General features: G+C 36.3%; 1 protein-coding gene across 4 annotated transcripts in view; it reads right to left on the bottom strand.

Annotated features, from left to right (window-relative positions):
- The window catches only part of HERC2 (HECT and RLD domain containing E3 ubiquitin protein ligase 2), a 122,793-nt gene that overhangs the window by 80,318 nt on the left and 25,875 nt on the right, over positions 1–16,600 (bottom strand). For 3 of the 4 annotated variants that reach the window (XM_075727855.1, XM_075727852.1, XM_075727854.1), the window contains exons 5-17: positions 11,778–11,997; positions 10,015–10,115; positions 9,078–9,234; positions 8,160–8,270; positions 7,668–7,839; positions 6,901–7,074; positions 6,069–6,257; positions 5,235–5,386; positions 4,242–4,399; positions 3,691–3,804; positions 2,057–2,308; positions 933–1,126; positions 186–386 (exon numbers count right to left, since the gene is read on the bottom strand). In XM_075727855.1, coding sequence (XP_075583970.1) covers positions 186–386; positions 933–1,126; positions 2,057–2,308; positions 3,691–3,804; positions 4,242–4,399; positions 5,235–5,386; positions 6,069–6,257; positions 6,901–7,074; positions 7,668–7,839; positions 8,160–8,270; positions 9,078–9,234; positions 10,015–10,115; positions 11,778–11,997 — 2,195 coding nt within the window. The remainder of the gene's footprint in view (positions 1–185; positions 387–932; positions 1,127–2,056; positions 2,309–3,690; positions 3,805–4,241; positions 4,400–5,234; positions 5,387–6,068; positions 6,258–6,900; positions 7,075–7,667; positions 7,840–8,159; positions 8,271–9,077; positions 9,235–10,014; positions 10,116–11,777; positions 11,998–16,600) is intronic. The other variant, XM_075727853.1, reaches the window with a different exon arrangement.

The raw sequence follows: 16,600 nt of genomic DNA, 5'->3' as shown, positions 1-16,600 counted from the left end.
GAAGAAAAAAAAACAAACAACCACTAGCTGCCAAATTTCACAAAGCAGAAAGTGATACTGTACTTATTTCACTTTTTAAATCAATAAAAATGTTTTAAAGCACATTAAGTCCACTATTTTCATCCAAGCAATTTACTGAAACATTTAGTTCAATGACCGCTCAATGCATAATAAATTGAAGGTACCTGAAGCCTTAGAAGGTTTAGTGTTGCCACAGCCATACACTCCTTTTCCTGAGGAGGGGGCCAGTCAGAGGAGCCATCCATTCCCTCTGTCACTTGTCTTAGTAAAAGATCTAGCTGCTCAAATGTCATGGGGCAAACATCCACCACAAAAGGCACCCGCAAGCCTATTGACCATTCTGAACACGATGACCAAGCAAAACTCTATAAACAGAAATAATATACAAAGTTACACAGTTATTTCCCAAATATAAGACGACACTGATTAGAGACAGGAGTGTAAAGCTAACATCTGCCTTCAAACAGTAATAGAAGATGCAGAAATAACATCAGCACATCTGTTGAAGAGAACCCTCCACTTGCATCCTCATAAACATACACAGAACCCTACCAATCCCAGAGAAGAACTGTCTTAGCACATTTTCCAAAGTGGTGTTATGCCAGTCCAGACCCCGCACTATCTTTGCTGCAGGAAACATTCTGCTTGACAACTCTTCAGTTGCTGTACCAGACAAAAGACAAAACAGGCAAAGAGCTACTTCTCAGAACACCGAACAGAGGGAAAGTTCCCTTTTTGGCAGGGGAACTGCACAAGATTTGTTTTTTCCAAGCCTTCATTTATTCAGAATAAGAAATAAGGATAAGAAAAGACATGCAAGCACAGAAGGAGGGACTGGGATTAGTGTACCGAACCAGTCTCAGTGAGAGACAAAGACAAATCGCAATTAACAGTTCAAAAATAAAACTTACCTGAGCAGGCCCACAAGCAATTCCAACAATATGCTTTGTGTCTAATCCTGGGAGAGCTGCGGGCTCTGGCTTGGTGATCCGCAAAGTATCAAAATGTTGACACTGATCATTGCTTCCCCAGCTATGCACTTCACTATCTTCAGTCAGTGCTAAACAATGGGTAGATCCAGCTGCTACATCTATCACTTTTTTTCCTGATAGGAAAGTCAAATATTGAAAATACAACTTAAAGATTGCAATCATTAACAGAAAAATACCAGAGGCAAGGAAAACTGCTAATTACAACCATACTTAACTATGAACACATTATCGATGTCAAGAGTCTCACCTTTGCCTTTAGTAGTGGATTGGAAGAGTACAGCAAAAGAAAAACCAAGGAAATATGTAAAGATTCTTAAGAGACAGCATAAGTACAAAAGTTTACAAGTTTAAGAACAATCTTCTATTTTGTACTCCTTCTTCTTATATACTTTCTCAGGGAAGGTTTATTAAAAGATCTCCCCATCTATGAACAGAGACTGTAAAGTTACATTGTAGTCGTTAGTTCAGAAGTTACTTTCAATCAGATCATACATCATAGATGAACAACAATGTTAGGAAAGACAGCAATAAAAGAGGTTTCTTCCTCATCTTCCCCTACAAAACCTCAGGTTTCTCACAAATGCAAGAAATAATATTCACTCTGTTACAAACTAGTCAAAAGTACTGGCACGAACACAACTTTAAACAACATTTCGTGTTGCCTGTGGTTTTCATTTATTCCATTCACATGCCTTAATCTAAGCATATATGTATTATATACATTTATTTGCATAACAATGCAAAAATACATGTTTTAAACAAGCATTTCTGTGAATCTAATAAAAGAAAAGCAGTAAGAGTAAAGAGAACAGAAGACAAGCAGCATTTAAAGTAGTCATAGCGGCTCTCAGTCTGCTAGAATTCTAAAGGTATAAATGCAGAAGTGATGGAAAATGTGCGCTATTACCTTTTTCAATGCAACCAGCATAAAATATGACAGAGTACATGGTACCATCATTCTTAAAGTTGAGATCATTAGTGTCCAGTAAAAGATTCCAACAGCAAAAAGAACTTTGTGGAGTATTTCCAGCTCTGATAATTACCTTTCAAGCCTTCCAGCAGTTTGGGATATCGAACATGCTCTTCCGTTCCATGCCCGAGTCTCTGATTGTCACCTTTTCCCCAGGTGTAGACCTGGCCATCTTTGGTTAAAGCAATAGAAAACTGACTCCCGCAGCGTACTTTCACAATGTCCAGATCTTGAAGTTTTTCTATCAACTTGGGAGTCTTGCAGCCATCACTGCCTCCTCTTCCCAGTTTTCCATAATCTCCATCACCCCAGGACCACACTTGGCCTTTAAATCAAGAGAAAAAAAACCAAAAACTGTTGCATTCCTTTTTCATGTGATGATAGCTATCTGTTTTGACAAGAAAATTCTTAAAAATCTGAGATTCTGTAATAAGTACAATTTTCAAATTGCAATTTAACAATAGCAGTTATGAATTAACTTCCAACTGTTCACCACAATAAGAAGGAAGAAAAAGACTTGAAGAGTTTATGTTGATAAAAGTAAACATAAAAAGTGTAACACACAACATGCACGGAAAATTCATCAGTGTACAGAAAGTCCCTCTTAAAAACATATGAAGTATAGCATTTATTGCAAATCGAGCCTGTAGTATGATCTTTAGTTAAAAACTGCCTTCTTTTATCATAAGGCATTACGTATAAGAACTTGTAAAATCTTTTTCTGCACCAAATGGCCAAATTGTCTGTGAAACCTGTTTTCTTAATTTTCAGTTGTCATTCAACCATTTCACAAAATGAAATTAAAACTGCCATTGTCTATCATGTTCTTCTGAAATACACTACTAAATCTAAGCCCTGATGTAGGAACTTAGAGTCAAGTCATTTCACATCTGCATTAAAAAAAAACTATGGTTCAAGAATTGTAAATCCATGCATGTCCAAAAAGAAAGTCTTGTTTTACACTCTGATGCAATTATGTTCCCTACTTGCATAAGCTAGTCTCTAAGGTACTCTGATAAGCAATGGAAGCATGCAAGGAGACCGAGAGAGAAAAAAAAAAAAAAAAATTAAAATCTGGGTTTCCATTTCCTGGGTGAGCAAATCTTTCTGCTTTTAAATACTGCACATCACCATAACCAACTATGTTTCAAAAGAACAACTAGCTTTCAGGAACTATCTACATTCTAAGGGATGACTTCAGGGCTTAACCTCATGCAGTGAAATTCAGGTTTTGAATCTGTCTCACCCTAGGCACCTCGCCTGGGGATGCTGGGAAGCAGAATTTCAATACAGCTTCTCTTTGGCACTTCCCATGGGTTAACACAGACAACTCTCCTACTCAAAATTCTGCCTGTTGTGACAACGTGAGTTATTTGCACTTACATAATAATGCATAAAATTTAGACACGTATGTACATGCCTATAATATTTTGTGTGTATATTATACATTTACATGGGTAATTTAAATACATATACCATAAATTGAAATATATATCTGCATATTCATAACAAATATATTGTGTATCTACACATGGAAATATATCTGCATACATTATACACAAGATGTATAAATGCACATATTCCCCAAAAGGAATTTCAGCTTCAAATTCCTACAGAATTCAAGCCACTAGAAATAAACATATCTTCAGAATGAAAGGAAGAAAAGGTAAGCTTACTTGAAGTGTTAAGTTACGTTTTGCTACTAACCATTTTCAGTAACTGCAAGAGTCTGAGCATCTCCACTCCCACAGGACACATCAATAACTTTGAGTCCTTTCAGCCCCGTGACCAGCATTGGGATGGTCTGATCTTCACTGGAACCTTCAAAACAAAGTAGTTCTGTGAGAAGCAAAACCAAGAAGGTCATCTGGGTTTTTTTTGGGGGGTGGGTGCTTTTGGGTGTTGGGGGGGGCAGGGGGGAGGGGGCGGTGTTGATTTTGTTTTCAGATTTGAGCATCATGACTAAGCTCCCATATGGTTTCTTAGGTATGTAATATGGGTTTAACCCATGAAATAGTCTTTGCTTCACAAGGAAGGGAACAGAGAACAGTGTAGACTTTTCTTCTCCATCCAACTGCTTATTTTCACATAACTCAGAAATGTCGTGGTTTTAAGACAATCCCTCCCATAATTATTTCAATTCATGTGAAACCACATATGGTTCTCAAATCAGCTTTAGGTAAGTTAGGTAAAAGACAACGTGAGACAGGCAGTAGACAATTCTTTGACAAACAACTTTAAGGTATCAAGTAACATACCATGACCAAGCCTGCCATAGTTTCCTCGTCCCCATGTATATAGCTCTCCTTCAGCAGTAATGGCTGCACTATAGGTGCTTCCACATGCAATATGAACAACATGTTTCCCAGCTTGCTTTCCAGATAAAGCAGATATCATCTTCGGTTCCTCCAGAGGGCTATTTAAAGAGAAGGTGACATATTTCACAAAAGGTGATCTGATGAGTAGATAATAAAAGGCATGACATACTCGTCAGAAAACAATTGCTGCAATTCTACCTGCAAACCTTAGTACTTGTCTGAAATATCAAGATATAAGTAGAGCTATAGGCCAAAAATTAAGTTCAGATTGTTCAGCAACATACAAACCACTGAAGGAATGTCTGACAACTGTGATTTCTGTTTCCAATTAAATTAATGCAGTGTTTTTAAAAAATATTTGTCTACTACAAAAAAGATTATCTTTAATTACCGTATCTGAACAATTAATTTCATGACACTGCTAACGTTTGTGTAGTAACTCCCTTGGTTTACATGGAATTCAGCACTGGGGGAAGACTCTTAAAACCTCTAAAATATATTGATGTACACCCCCTACATAATACCCCTGTAGAAGACTACTGCCCTGCTTTTCTGTAGAAACAACGTTATTGTTTAACACAGGGGAAAAAAGGAATAATATGCAACATGACTACATAGGAAACTATGACCCTGCTCTAACATTTGAGTCAGTGTTTCTAGAGAAAATGTGTTGTGGATTCGTAAAACCATGAATAAAAGACCTAATAACAGTGCAACCACTACCACACCCTCTATCTACAAATATTTCAGAAAGTACCATTAATACAGAACTGGGAATATAACAGGCAGAGAAAACATGTGGGACAATGCAATTTCTGTTCAGTAGAGAGACCAATGTCAAATGCAGAATGTGCTTATTTACACAACTAAATAGTTCTTACCATGAATTCAGAACACTAGCAAATAAATGTTATGATTATTTTTATTACATACACTGTATCCCCATGGCCTAGTCTTCCACCATCTCCACAGCCCCAAGAGAAAACTTCACCATTTGCTGACAAAGCGAGATAGTGATGCCCATCTGAATGTGCTGCTATCTTCACAATATTTCTGGAAGCTAGACTCTGCACCAGCTGTGGTCCCTGTGAACCAAAACAAAAAGCAATACACTTACAAAAACTGCTTATACTTTCCATCACTTGCCTACATACAGAATAACTAGGTATGGTTTTGTGGTGGAATTTTGTGGTATTTTGGGCTTTATGAAACCGGTGCACTCTAATTAATGAGGTGAAGGTATAAATTAAAAAAAAAAAAAAGGTCAAATCAACTATTCAAGTCTGACAAAAACAATGTTTCGAAGTTATTTTGTTCCCATCCTCATGAGGTCTTCAGTATATATGAAAATGGTGTTTATCTTAACCTTACAGGCAACCTTAGTGACAAATGTTTCTGTTACAGTATAGTTCTGTTTGAGAAACTACACAGTTTGGGCACGGTGTTACAGGACTGAAGTAAAACCCATTTCATATCTGTCAATTTCTACAGCTGTTACTGAGGCCAGCATACCAACAAAAGCAATTATCGTTGTACTCATAACCTCTAGCCTGAATAGGAATTACAGAAGCCAGATGCATTTCCTCAAATCGATACAAGATATCAAGCCCACTGTTTCTGAAAGTTCAGAAACAACATAGAAGCTCACAAAAATCAGCATGTCTCCATCTACTCTTCCAAGGCACTGTAAATAGTTAAAGGAGCAGACTTATGCTATGAAGTAATACAAAGAGAACACATTTTTAAAGTATGTAAAAAAACTCTTACCAGAGTATCACTGTTATATGCTTGTGTATAAACTCGTCCGTTCCTAGATAATATTAGAAAACGCTTCTCTGCACAGGCAACCTGCACAACGCCAAGATTGGCAAGTCCTTCACATTGAATTGGACCACTCACATTAGCGTAATACTTCCAACCTATTAAACCCCAAGCAATGACCTCTTGCAGAGATCCCTAGAAAATAAGAAATTCTGTAAGTACTAATTTTGAAACACGCAACTTAATAAAATGCATAGAGCAGATTATTTTTTAAACCTTTATGTGCCAATTATACTCGAATCTATGACAGTCATTACTGCCAGTAGTCAATAAAGCTTACCTAGTAGAAGATATCAAAAATAAAGACTTCCATGCACCATATTCAGTTTAGTCTGGTACTAAATAAGCTATAAGTATCTACACTAAGTGTTCAGAGATTTTTCAAGTTGGGAAGTTTAACATTTACTTTTTTCTTTCTTCCTTTTTTTTTTTTGTTTATATGTCAGACCACCAACATTTAAAGTCTGGTCTTGAACATTTACTCTAATAAACACAGCAACAGCTCACAATATGGCAGAATTAGCCACAGTGCTGTGATAAGAAAGAGTGGTTCACAAACCATAGAATTGTACTCCAAGGCTGACTGAAAGAGCACTGATGTAATAAAAGATACCCAAGTAAGACAACTTTAGGCCCCAAGTAAGACAACTTTAGGCAACTCAACGTTACCTTGTGAAAATCAAAAGGAAATTTGAAGAATCTCAGAGTCGTTTTCCTTCCAAACTGAAAATGCTTTTAGGAAAAATATCTTACTAAATTTGACATTGCAAACAGTTACCTTATGAGATGTAGGAGAGCTACACTGCGGAGGCATACATGGGGTGGCTAGACGATCTAAATGGGCCATGATCACTACAGCTGTTTGTCTCAGATCAATCGCTAGCTCATTGTCCTGTGGTAAAGTCAGATACCTTAGAAAACTTTCATTTGGACTCAGAGGGTAAGTCAGGAGCTAGAAAAGAAAAAAGAGCAGTCAGAAGAATATTCAAGGTATTTCTATGCCACTACACATACAGATACACAACATATTTTAGACATACTGAGTATCTGCACAAGTTTAAGAGAAACCAAATTAACTCCACACATCCTTTTTCTTACAGCAGAGGAAAATTCCAAACACACGTGTTGAGAAAATATAGTCAGATTGTGAATATAATAGAAAGTTACAAGCATAATAAAACTGGTTTATTATGTTTTATCAACCTCAATAATATCCAAAGAGTCATAGTTCAATTAACTTCAAACACATCTAAATAAAAACAATCCAAATATGCAGAAAAGTTAACCGGTCACATCTCTAAGTTAATTATCATAAAAGCATTATCTCTGAAACACAATGCTTACCTCTAACCATACTATGACATTCCTCCTCCTACCTTAAGAAACTCAAATGTACACATGAAAACCAAATAACAGCAGTGGATACATCTTCCATGGAAAACACTACCGCCAATTTTGTTTGGATAATTTTGTAATTATTTTAGCCAGCCAAATGAAATTTGATACCAACATCATGCCCCTTTCAAATAATCTAAGGGTAAGTACCTGAATCTCTTCCTCAGTATTGGGCACATCTTTATTACATATTATACTCTGAAATCTTTGGAGCAAAGGTAGAAGGGGTGCACTTGTTCCCTGTGCAGATCGCTCGTTGTCTGTTTCCCTTGTTCCATTATCCCAAAGTTGAAGCAACAACATAACTGCAGACAACATTTGGCTGAAAGAGGAAGTTTACATCTCTATTAATAAGCATTCCTAAAAACATTCTTTTAGGTTATCCATACAGTTCACTTTCTACATTTTGAAGTTTCGCAATGTCACAGCTTTCCGTTTTAAACAGATTACCAAAATATCAAAAATGGGTTTTCCACTAGCTAACACAAGATCTTGATCGCCACTGCATTACAGAAAAGGTTCACATGCTTTGAACCACAATTACTACATAAAACCCAAACCCATGAAAACTGCAGACAGGCACTGCTCAGGCCATTCCAACAGACAGTGATGGTTAAAAATCAGAGCGCTCACGCTTCTCACCTTAGTGTACCCCTTTGCACTGCCAGTTCTAGCAATATGGCAAGTGCCAAGTGCTGGTCTTGTAACGGAATGTTTCCTGGCCCTTTGGTACTGGGAGCTCCATGCACATCTCTATTTAAAAGTCAAACAATATACATTAACTAAGAAGTAATTAGAAACAATACATATTTGCTTACCAAAAGCATCTACAACACACCAAGAACCACTAAACTTACAGAAAAATATAAAATTGGTGAGAAAAGCAGCTGAGAAGAAAAGCGGACACGTTCCACACAAGATCCAATTTTTACAGTGGCAGCTAGGCTTTAAAATTGCCCAAAGCTTCACTATCTACTCTATAGCTCTATTAAATATACTAAGAACATGGAAAAGATTTTTCACAAGTGAAATGCAAATATTCTTTACAATATTCACTATAAGAACGTAGTTCCAGTATTCAAAAGACAATTAATTTCTGGTAACTATTGTAAAAGGGTAACTTTAAGCTTTCTTAAATAACAGGGAAAAGCAGGGGAGTGCTCGAAGTCCAATATGAGTGTATTTTCCCTTATATGCACAGAAGTCTGCATTATTTTACTATACTAGAAAGGCACAATTAAGTGTACACATATATTGCATTACCAAAGCACTCTTCATGTGGATACAGTTTACGTTAGTGAAACACTATTTTTCAGTTAATTCTACATGCAGTGATTCCAAATACTCAAATTCAGATTTTTCTTAAACAGTTAAAGGAATTCCATCATATTAAAGAGCATCATTTCAACAGTTCATGCATTTTTTCCTTGCTTGTATAACAACATTAGAAAAGGAAAGCAATCTTTTTAATTTTCCATAAACTATTATGTTTATACCGTCAGCTGCTAAGAGATACAAGTTTGCCATTTACTTCAGCAATGCTCAGAAAAAGAAACTTACCCAGTCACAACAGACCTTAGGAATTTAGTAGCTCTTTCCACCACTTCCAGCCATACAGAAGATACAGTCCCTTCATCAAAAAGGGACGCCTCTGGTAAAGCTCGTAGTGCATCAAGTGATTCCTGTAATAATTCACTGCACAGGTCTGCATCTTCACCTAAGGAACACAGTAATACTAGTTACACTCCCATCTTTACAGAAACGATATATCCAAATTTTTGTATACAATGTTTTGCGGATTTTTTTTTTTAAACCTCAAACTTGCAAGTTACTTAACAATGTGTACAAATTTCTCAATTTTCGCACGAACATTTTTGACTGCAAGACTTCTGAAGAACTATCTGCTTCAAAAAATATACACTCAGAAAGGTGACAACTCTTAAACCAGCTCGTCCCACTATGCATCCACTAAGGAAATCAGATGAAGAACTAGGGCTGGCTGGACAAAGAGCGAGCCAAACTGCTCAGCTGCCATCTGAACAAACAGCGCAGACTGAGACAAACAGGTAGGCTAAGGTGGCACAGATGACAATTCTGCCAACCTCTACAATTTGACAATTGCTGACAAGTACACAAACTAAATGCAAGTTTCACACTACTGCTCCAAACTCCTTTTCTAAGCTGCTACTATCGTGTAGTAATATAGTGGATCAACCCTGTCTGAAGAATAAATCCAACTTTTCTGAAACCTGGCATTAAAAATACTTTCTCTTCATGAAATCCCAATTTGCCTTCCTAAACATAAAAGGATGGCTTGAATGGCTTCAATCAGCAACAGTATTGTTGGGCATAATACCACATAAACATAAAACACAACTATGCAAATCTAACATTTATAAATGTATAGTTCTATGCAAATATTTAATACACACACGTTTTAATGAATCATCAGTCTTCTAATGAAAAATATATGCAATACGCTACAGAGTAGACCTACCTGACCTCCAGGCTCTACGAAGGAACGCAAATGCAAATGAAAGTGCTGCTCGGGATCCAACTCGTGCAAGTCCTTCTACACCTTTGCCTACAGGTCTTGGGCTAAATAAAATTATATATGCATTGTCTCGATATAATTTATAGAATAATAATATATATTTATATTAGTAATTATTTGTGTAATTTGTATATTCAGCGATTTTATAATTTAGCTATACGCATGCATATATAATTACACATTTTTTATTTGCAAAGAATTGTAAATGTCTCTTAAGAATTGAAGGTGATCAACAACAAAATGTCAAAAACCAAAATTCAACTTCATCTGCTTCAAAGAACAACCAATTCAACCCCCAACATCAAAAAGCTTCACAGAGAAAAAGTTAGCTAGACTGGCATAATTGACTGCCATCAGAAAGGTGCCTATAGTTAACTCAGAGTGAAATTATGATGGTGTATTCAAACTACCCAGATGTAAGATACTTCATGTACTCATTATTTACTCAGGAAGTTTATACTTCTCATTAATTTGGACTGCATAAACTATGCTTATAGGCTATTTTTTTAATGAATGTTCAGTTACTGATAATTAATTCCATCCACTTCTTATCTTTCCATTCAAGTATCAATGTTACAGATCTCTCTTTGCAGCTTCTGTATTGGTGTGTGTGTGTAAGACAGAGAGATATCTTGAACTTTTGTTAATACCCACTGGATTCGCATCCACTTCTGTTAACCTTTTTACGCAAACAAGCACATCAATTTAAGTAAGCTTTCCTTTGTACTTAGCAACTGGAGATTCCCTACTCTTTCCACTCAGAAAGACACCAACAATTCTGTTTTCTTTTTCATCTGACATCAAAAGAATGTGAACTACTTAGGACTTTTTCAAGAGAGAACAATGTAAACTGGTATTTTTAGCAGTCTGATAACTTAAATATACCAATGCTCTTTTTAATCAGAACTGAAAAAAAATTTCAGAGAATAGACTATTCAGAGAAAGATATCACTGTCAGAACTCCAATCTCATAATAACTAGTCATGATATCAACTTACTGTCTCCTTTCATTTGTGAAACTAGAGATAATCTAATATAAAAATTTCCCCGGTTGAATTGCTTGTTCTGTCAGACAGGAACCTTGTTCAACTACTGAATAGCTTCTTTAATGCCTCATCTGATAGATTTTTCTATTTTTAGGTCAATAAGCTATCTAGACATGGAAAGTAATCAGATGATTTCTGATTCAGTTAGTTTTCTAGAAACGGTTTCATATAAAATTTACTACTACAGCATTTATCACTCAAGCTAAGGAAAACTATGTTCAACTTTCATGTATTTGTATTTATAAATTTGTTATGTGCCTTAACTGAGCAAATACCAACAAAAAAACACATTAGTGTTATTAGAACTATGTAACCTCCATCAGCATCATTTCTGAAACGGGCTTCTCCATACTTTCTAGCTGAGTAGAACAAAAGGAATACCTCAAAAGAAGTACACTTACAGGTCAAAAAATAATATCTACAGCAATGTATTACAATAAAAACGCACCAGTATGAACAGAGACACTATAAGCATCAGCCAAGGAGCTAAAAGCTGCATGGCAGATAACACCACATAAAACCATTTTAAGGAATAAAAAGAGTTTCTTTACTGCTAATGCTTGACAAGGAGGAAGAAATCACATTAAACTCTCATATACAGGTTGACAACCTTTCGATGACTTTCCTAATGTATTAACTTGCTTATGCACGTGTCATTACCTTTTCTTATCCACAGCAGGCAGAGGAATACTACTGCTTTTCCACTTAACTTTGACATTCTCCTGAAGAACTGTTCTGTTCAATGCAATAAAATATCGTTCCAGGATAACTAGCCTCTGCTTTAGCCTCATAGCTGAAAGAGCTGTTGTAGCAGTTTGTGTGGCCAGACTCTGCTGTTCCTTCACTAGCACATGAAGGCACTCCTTCAATTCATTCACGTCTAAGAATCAGAAAAAGATACCGTTTAATGGGTGTTCATCATTTTATGTACAGTATCAAGAAAAATGAAGACAAATTGAGAACTGTGAACTGACCAGAAGTCTGAACCTCAACACCCAGTGAACCTCCCTGTTTCCATATTTAATGTGCACATTTCTAAGGTGTTTAGACAAAGGTAATCATCAAAAGTGGTTTTGTGTGAACACATCTGAACCTCTGTATTTCATGTCTGAAATTAAAACGTCATAGGAAATATTTATGCATTTCAAAAAAGTCAGACAGCAAACTATCATCATCAGACCTCAGAGTCAGACTTCTCTTAAGTGCAGGCAATAACCTTGCAAGTCCTCACAAGGATATACTTTCATTTTGCACTGATACACATTATCTTAAGTTTCTCAGAACTTAAAAATCTACTCTCAGAAGCTCTAGGATCACTGCCAAGAGCTGCTAAGCTTCTGAAACAAATAATGTCAGAAATTTAAGATGCTTGCAAGTACTATTAGCAAAAAAAGATCTGACTTATGTACCAACACTAGAGAATTAATTCTTCACTAACCAGAAAAAGCAGTCAACAGCCCAAAGTCCCAGTAATCGAATAACAGATGGTAACAAAAACAGTGTCAACAACAACAAAAAAACAAAACCACACACAGAACACTTTAAAATAAAAATTTGGAAATTGTGTATTTTTACATTCTCTGTAGCTTTAGTTCATACGACAAACATCAATGAAGTGCATTCTTAGAAGGGTTCTTCTCTGTCTCTTTATTAACAGCCTGATCACCAGGCCACCCCACTCTTGCTTTGCACTGAATTACTGTACTTGTCCCTAAGCCAACCACATTTCTTGCCTGGCTGCTACACAGAAGTACCTTTGTTTTAACTGACACCTGACTAAGGTATACAAAGAAAACATATGTGTGCATATATGTAACAGTGTTTGTGAGAAGATGAATACAACCTTAGAAACAAACAAACAAAACAACAAAACCAACACTTTTTTGGAACAGCTGCCTCCAAGCTATAGAAATTTAGACACACTTACAGTAGTCTCTAGAGTTGAAAATTTTATCTAGTGAGGCATAACTTTTTTTGCAACTGTAACTGTATCAAGTTTTTCAAAGTTTTGTCCCCATTCTGCAACACATACCCAGCAGAGAATTCAAGTTGCCTTCTCTGCCACTAATCGCATTGCACAGTCACTTCTGGTTTGTTGTCAGCCATCACCTCAGCCTGTTTTCAACATTGCTACTCACGTTTCACCATTTCACAACATGTTAGATTCCTTACCCTGAGGCAATTTACATCTTTCCACATGACTACGAGGAATAACTTATTTTTTCAACAAGTAAGAATAGATTAAAAAGTGTTCCTTGTAGTCTAGACCTTAAAAAAATTAGACAAAAGCAATAGCAGCTATTATACACATTCATACCTTGACTCAAACAACAAGAAATATGACAAAAAAGCCACAGTGTCCTTAATAATAGCCCTACAAAATTCCCCAAAGAACTCTATAGCACAGTCAAGTATCAACAAGTTACATACATACAGCTACTTCAGATCACAATGTAAAGTAACACATAAATAAAACAGATGCCTGCATGTTTGATTTGTTTTGTTTGGCTTTTATAATGTCCCTTAACATCATGGCCATATAGAAGTTTATTCAGAAGGTTTAATCGATGACTGTATCGGTACCCAGTCTGAAGCTCCAGTATACCTCCAGGTTGACCCAACTAAAATTTTGTTTCTAAATACCACAATTTTGAGGGAAGAATCTCAGTTGTGAAGGGTCAGCATTACTCAGAACACCAAAGTAAAAACTTCTACAAAATATAAAGTTCTGAGGCTGCTGCTGTTATCTTAGATGTGCCTTAACTTTATTTTGTAAGTAAAAATACAAAAAACCATCTTGCAGCACATGGCTGCTGCACTTCAGAGTATCATAACAGAACATGGTCAATACTGACACGCCAGTTTCACTAGCCCTCTAAAACAAACAATCAGAAGAGCTAAAAATCACAGTTTTTTTCTTCCTTTCCTGAAAACTAAAGCCCTATCAACCTCTAAATACCACCAGGATACAACAGTGAAGTAAGAAATGACCACAGCCTCCGCTTCACAAAGAGGCTTTTCTTCACATTGTTCTTTTTGGCAACTGATTTCATTTTGCAGATTCATTCCCCACATTATGATCTCATGTATCTATATCTATAGGAGAAGTGAAGAAATAGTCAATGAAGAAAAAACAAGGCACTTCAATTAATGCTTATGTTTGGGGAAGAGAGAGTCTATGTTTGGTGCTACAGAAATCAAGCACTAGGTGCCAGACTCAGCAGAGTCTATAAAGTAATACAGAGCAATGGCATTCACCATTCCTTCCTAGCTGGCAAGTTATCTAAATGTGGACACCCTCTAAAATTATTCCTGAGAGTTGAAGAATTAGACTAGAAAGCCCTTCATTTCAAAATAACACACTTATTAAACATAGGTCATGGGGAGTAATGGAAAGAAACACTTCGGACAGGCAGAGACCACCTACAATCCTCCAGCAACTACTTTACAAGGAAGTTTCCCTAAAAGTCTACAACTGCGTACCTTTCAAACCACTTTCAATCAACCATAGTACTGCTGTTACCAGCATCCCAGCCACTCCAGTGCAACAGGTGACACAGACTACTGTACGAACTCTGAATGCACAAAACCCAGAATCCTACGGAAGCACATACAATTTATGCACGTCAGGCGGTACCAGTTTTAAAGCTGACCATTGTATACGCACACAATATTGTGTCTGTGCAGGAAAAAAAAAGTTTCATAGCAGCACCTACAAAATTAATTCCTAAGGGCTCAGCAGTACATACTGAGGGTAACCTGTAAGATACTTCACATCCTAGTCAATGATCTGATAGGACAACTGGCTCGTATGACCAAAAAAAATTAACATTACTATAGATTTTTAATACCTCAGGTATTTAAAGGTTCAATTCTGTTGTAATACAAAAACAGTCCATAGTTCCGTGGACTATGCAGTGTTTCACAAAACAAAACCTCACAATAGTGCTTTCTAAAAGGATTTTAAAAGCAAGTTCTTTTGCTCTCCTGTCGATGAAATCAACAAATAAAACAGTCAAATTTAAACAATATAAAAGCTAGAAAAGGAATCAACCAAAATTCTGTCTTCACTTTTTATGAAGAGAAAGGGCTGGGAAGAATTCAATTTTCAAGTGATTAGCCCTAAAAATCACAAAGTCTTTAGATTCAGAAACTAATAATACGAACAACTGTTCAGTTACAATATACGATTTTCAAATACTTAAACATTGCATGCAAAGAGATTTTTTCTAATGGTAAATATGATTTAGCCTCACCAAGATTCAAACCATATAAAAATAAACTGCATGAAGCAAAAACTTAAGTTTACTGAATTTAGTTATAGTAAAATTACTTTCTTTCCCCCTTCTCAATTTGCCTTCACCATCTCAAATGCCTACAATTTTAGGAAGGCCTTCTACCAAAAGTAAATAATTCCACTCTTCAATATTTTACACATACTTCTTTAGTATTTCAAGAATGCAAAAGAAAGTTCATATGCAAAGTATAGCAAAGGCTGGAACAGGTTACAGTAGTCCTGTAACTCAGACATCTCAAAACTGAACCAAAGACTGTGTTGTTTTATTAAAAGTAACACTATTTAAGTGAGCTATATCTATGCACTTCCTCACTTTAAATCTTCTCTTATACCGTAAGTAAATTTATCTTTACAAAAATTCAGTTCATCTTTAGAAAGATTTAAATATGTCTGGGAATCAACCCAGTGAAACTGATTTAAAATAACCCTCAAGTCTGAACAACACATTACCAATGAACTAAACAGACCAATTAGAAAATAGTTTATTAATAGTAACAATTCAAATTTCATCTGAGAAGGTTACAGGAAACTCTTTAAACAAAACTGTTCATCTGCCACTACACCAGCCCTTGATGCTAACCATTCCTTGCAATGCTTTGCTTTGTCAGTTATTTTATGAAGGGTGGAGACATTATTTACCTAATCCATACCTACAACGTAAGAGTTGAAGACATACCATACAAGTTTAAATTCTCAAGCTACCATTAGCAGAATACTTGTTAACTGACAACTACAGTCAGATACATTTCTGGCTGCAGTGGAGACAGGTAAGGGTTTTACCGTCTTCTATTAAAATTTACCACGTCTCTCCCTCTCCTCAGCAACTAGTATAACTACATGTCTTCACTTAATTTCTCCTGCCAGAAGTTCTCTGCATTAGAAGGAAAAATAAGGGTAGTGTTTTAATCCAGATCATCTGACAGAACAGAGTTAAGAAGTGACACACTATTTAGGTATGCCAGCAAAACTGGGGGGGGGGGGGGGGGGGGGGGCAAAACAAACAGCTGAAGACAGTAACATCTTAAACCACAGCCAGAACACTAACCTGACATGAGTCTAAGACAGGTAGCCATGTCCAAAGGCATGTTTGCTCCTGTTTTAGCAGCTGAAAGAAAAAATTTAACATACTAAATGGTTTCTTAACACTTATTTCATTAGCTCTTGTAAGGAACACCACAGGCTTCTA

The sequence above is a fragment of the Pelecanus crispus genome, chromosome 1, assembly GCF_030463565.1.
Source record: "Pelecanus crispus isolate bPelCri1 chromosome 1, bPelCri1.pri, whole genome shotgun sequence".
In the NCBI taxonomy this organism is placed as follows: domain Eukaryota; kingdom Metazoa; phylum Chordata; class Aves; order Pelecaniformes; family Pelecanidae; genus Pelecanus; species Pelecanus crispus.
The sequence above is the reverse complement of the archived record's forward strand: the minus strand, read 5'-3'. Positions and strand labels throughout refer to the sequence as shown.